The sequence below is a fragment of the Silene latifolia genome, chromosome 7 (assembly GCF_048544455.1).
Source record: "Silene latifolia isolate original U9 population chromosome 7, ASM4854445v1, whole genome shotgun sequence".
NCBI classification, from domain to species: domain Eukaryota; kingdom Viridiplantae; phylum Streptophyta; class Magnoliopsida; order Caryophyllales; family Caryophyllaceae; genus Silene; species Silene latifolia.
Window position 1 is genome coordinate 67,888,916 of NC_133532.1, and position 2,105 is coordinate 67,891,020.

Here is a 2,105-nt window from a genome sequence, read left to right on the forward strand (position 1 = left end):
CCTCATTTGAAGTCCAATTTAAATTGCACCCGACTAAATCCGAAAAACGATTAAAAATTCCCTTAGAAGGATGTCCTAGCTTCTTGTGCCATAACCTTCCTTCCTTGGTCACTCCGGAATGAGCTGTCACCTCGAGTTTGCTTGGCCGATAATAATATACCCCTTGTCGATGCTCACACCGTCCAATCTCCAACCTCGTATTCCGGTCCTGCATTTCACAATAGTCGGGATAAAAAATTATTACGCAATTATTTTCACACAATTGTTGGACAGATATGAGATCACAAGTAAGAGTAGCTACAAATAGGACATCTTTCAAAACAAAGTTCTTGCTTAATCGAAATGTCCCATGGACGTTGGCCTGAACTTGTCTCCCGTCGGGTAGGCTTACAGTCAATGGGTCTTCGTTCCAAATATTTTCTAGAAGATCGCGTCTCCCTGTCATATGGTGGGATGCTCTGCTATGTATCAACCATTCAACATTAATAGTTAATTTCATACCTTACAACTTCTCATTACCATTAGGACTTGCCATCAACAAGCTTCTTAGCCTTTCGATTTCTTCACTGGTGAAAGGTATATTTTGCTTTGCTGACTCTCCTTCTTTCGGTCCCGAGGAGCTGCCTACGGCATTAGCCTGATAGTTTCCTTTTCCACGACCTCTGCCTCTACCTCGATTTCCTATCCCACGGCCTCCTCTTCTTCCGCGTCCCCTCTCACGTACTTTCACCACCTCGTATCCATGCTTGTCATAGCAGTTTTCCTCGGTGTAATAGTATTTTTTACAGTGAGTGCATTGGGGTGGCGCATCTCCTCCCTCTAACTCTTCTTTTGCCGTGAAACCTCTAACTGTTCCTCCATAATTCTTGACTGCCATCGCTGCTTCTTCATGCTCCTCTTTCACTTTGGTGACTGAGGTGGGGCGTTCTTCCCTCAAGACCAAGGCATAGGCAGGAGGTAATGTGGTTATCGGGTCCTCCATTAACAAGTTAGACCGTATATTTCCATATAATTTAGTGTCTAATCTCATTAAAAATTGATGTACATTTTATTCCTCGCGTTCCTTTGCAATTGAGGCCGCTGCTCCGTAAGTACAGTTTTTGATCTTACTGTAATTTGCCAGTTCGTCCAAAATCACCTTCAGACGCGTGTAGTACTCAACCACGGAATCCCGTCCTTGCTTGTATTCATTCAATTCACCCTTTAACTGATGAACCCTAGGAGGGTTTCCCGCTGAGTATCTTTCACGCAGCTCGTTCCAAATGTCTTCGATGGATTGAGTAAAAGTAATACTCAGATGTAACTCCGGGTCTATTACATTCTGAAGCCATGCTCTTAGCATCGCGTTACACTGGCGCCATGCCACCAACTCGATACTGTCTTCCTCTTCATCACTCTCCGGCTTCTTGACATTCCCTTCGATGAATGCCAGTTTGTTTTTCGCATCAAGTCCGTTCTTCACGGCCTCTGCCCATATATCATAATTATTACCATCAAAGATAATTTGTGTGACATTGAAACTCGGGTTATCCGAAGGGTGAAGATAAAGAGGCGATGTCATAGGGATCGTCTTTGGACTTCCCTCCATTCCTCCTTTTAATTTGTCGTCACTACCAGGCATGTTGTAGTCGACTTTGCTTTGAATCTTCGTTTTGAGAATTTATGTGTTTTTTTTTTGTGTTTTTTGTTTCGGATCTTTCAACTGCTCTGATACCATGTGAAATTTTAGTCGATGTAGGAAACGATAATATTCTTATTCATATCAAATGCAAGGGAACAAACTGTTACATATATACAACTCTCCTAAGCTTTCATAAGATTTACCCTATTATCTTATTGCCTAAGTTAACATATATATTACCTAAACTACATAGGATTATATACACCAAATAATATACAAGATCAGAATAATATCAATGAGATATTATTCTTACAAAGTCATGTTGGATCTTGTTGTATTCGATCAAATTTGGTCTTGTATGTTTGTATCAGGTTTTGGTGTGTTTTGGATGTGTTGATTTTTGAGTAATTTACGAGTAAGGGTTAGTTTAGCATAGGATACATTCATGATGGATTGGTTCAATCTGGATTTCTTGTTAGATTTG

General features: G+C 40.8%; 1 protein-coding gene across 1 annotated transcript; it reads right to left on the bottom strand.

The window, feature by feature from the left end:
• Window positions 1–1,048: 1,048 nt before the first annotated feature.
• LOC141590198 (uncharacterized) lies at window positions 1,049–1,621 on the bottom strand. The gene has a single exon (XM_074410804.1). The coding sequence runs from the start codon at window positions 1,619–1,621 to the stop codon at window positions 1,049–1,051; it is 573 nt and encodes a 190-aa protein (XP_074266905.1).
• Between the last annotated feature and the right edge of the window lie 484 nt (window positions 1,622–2,105).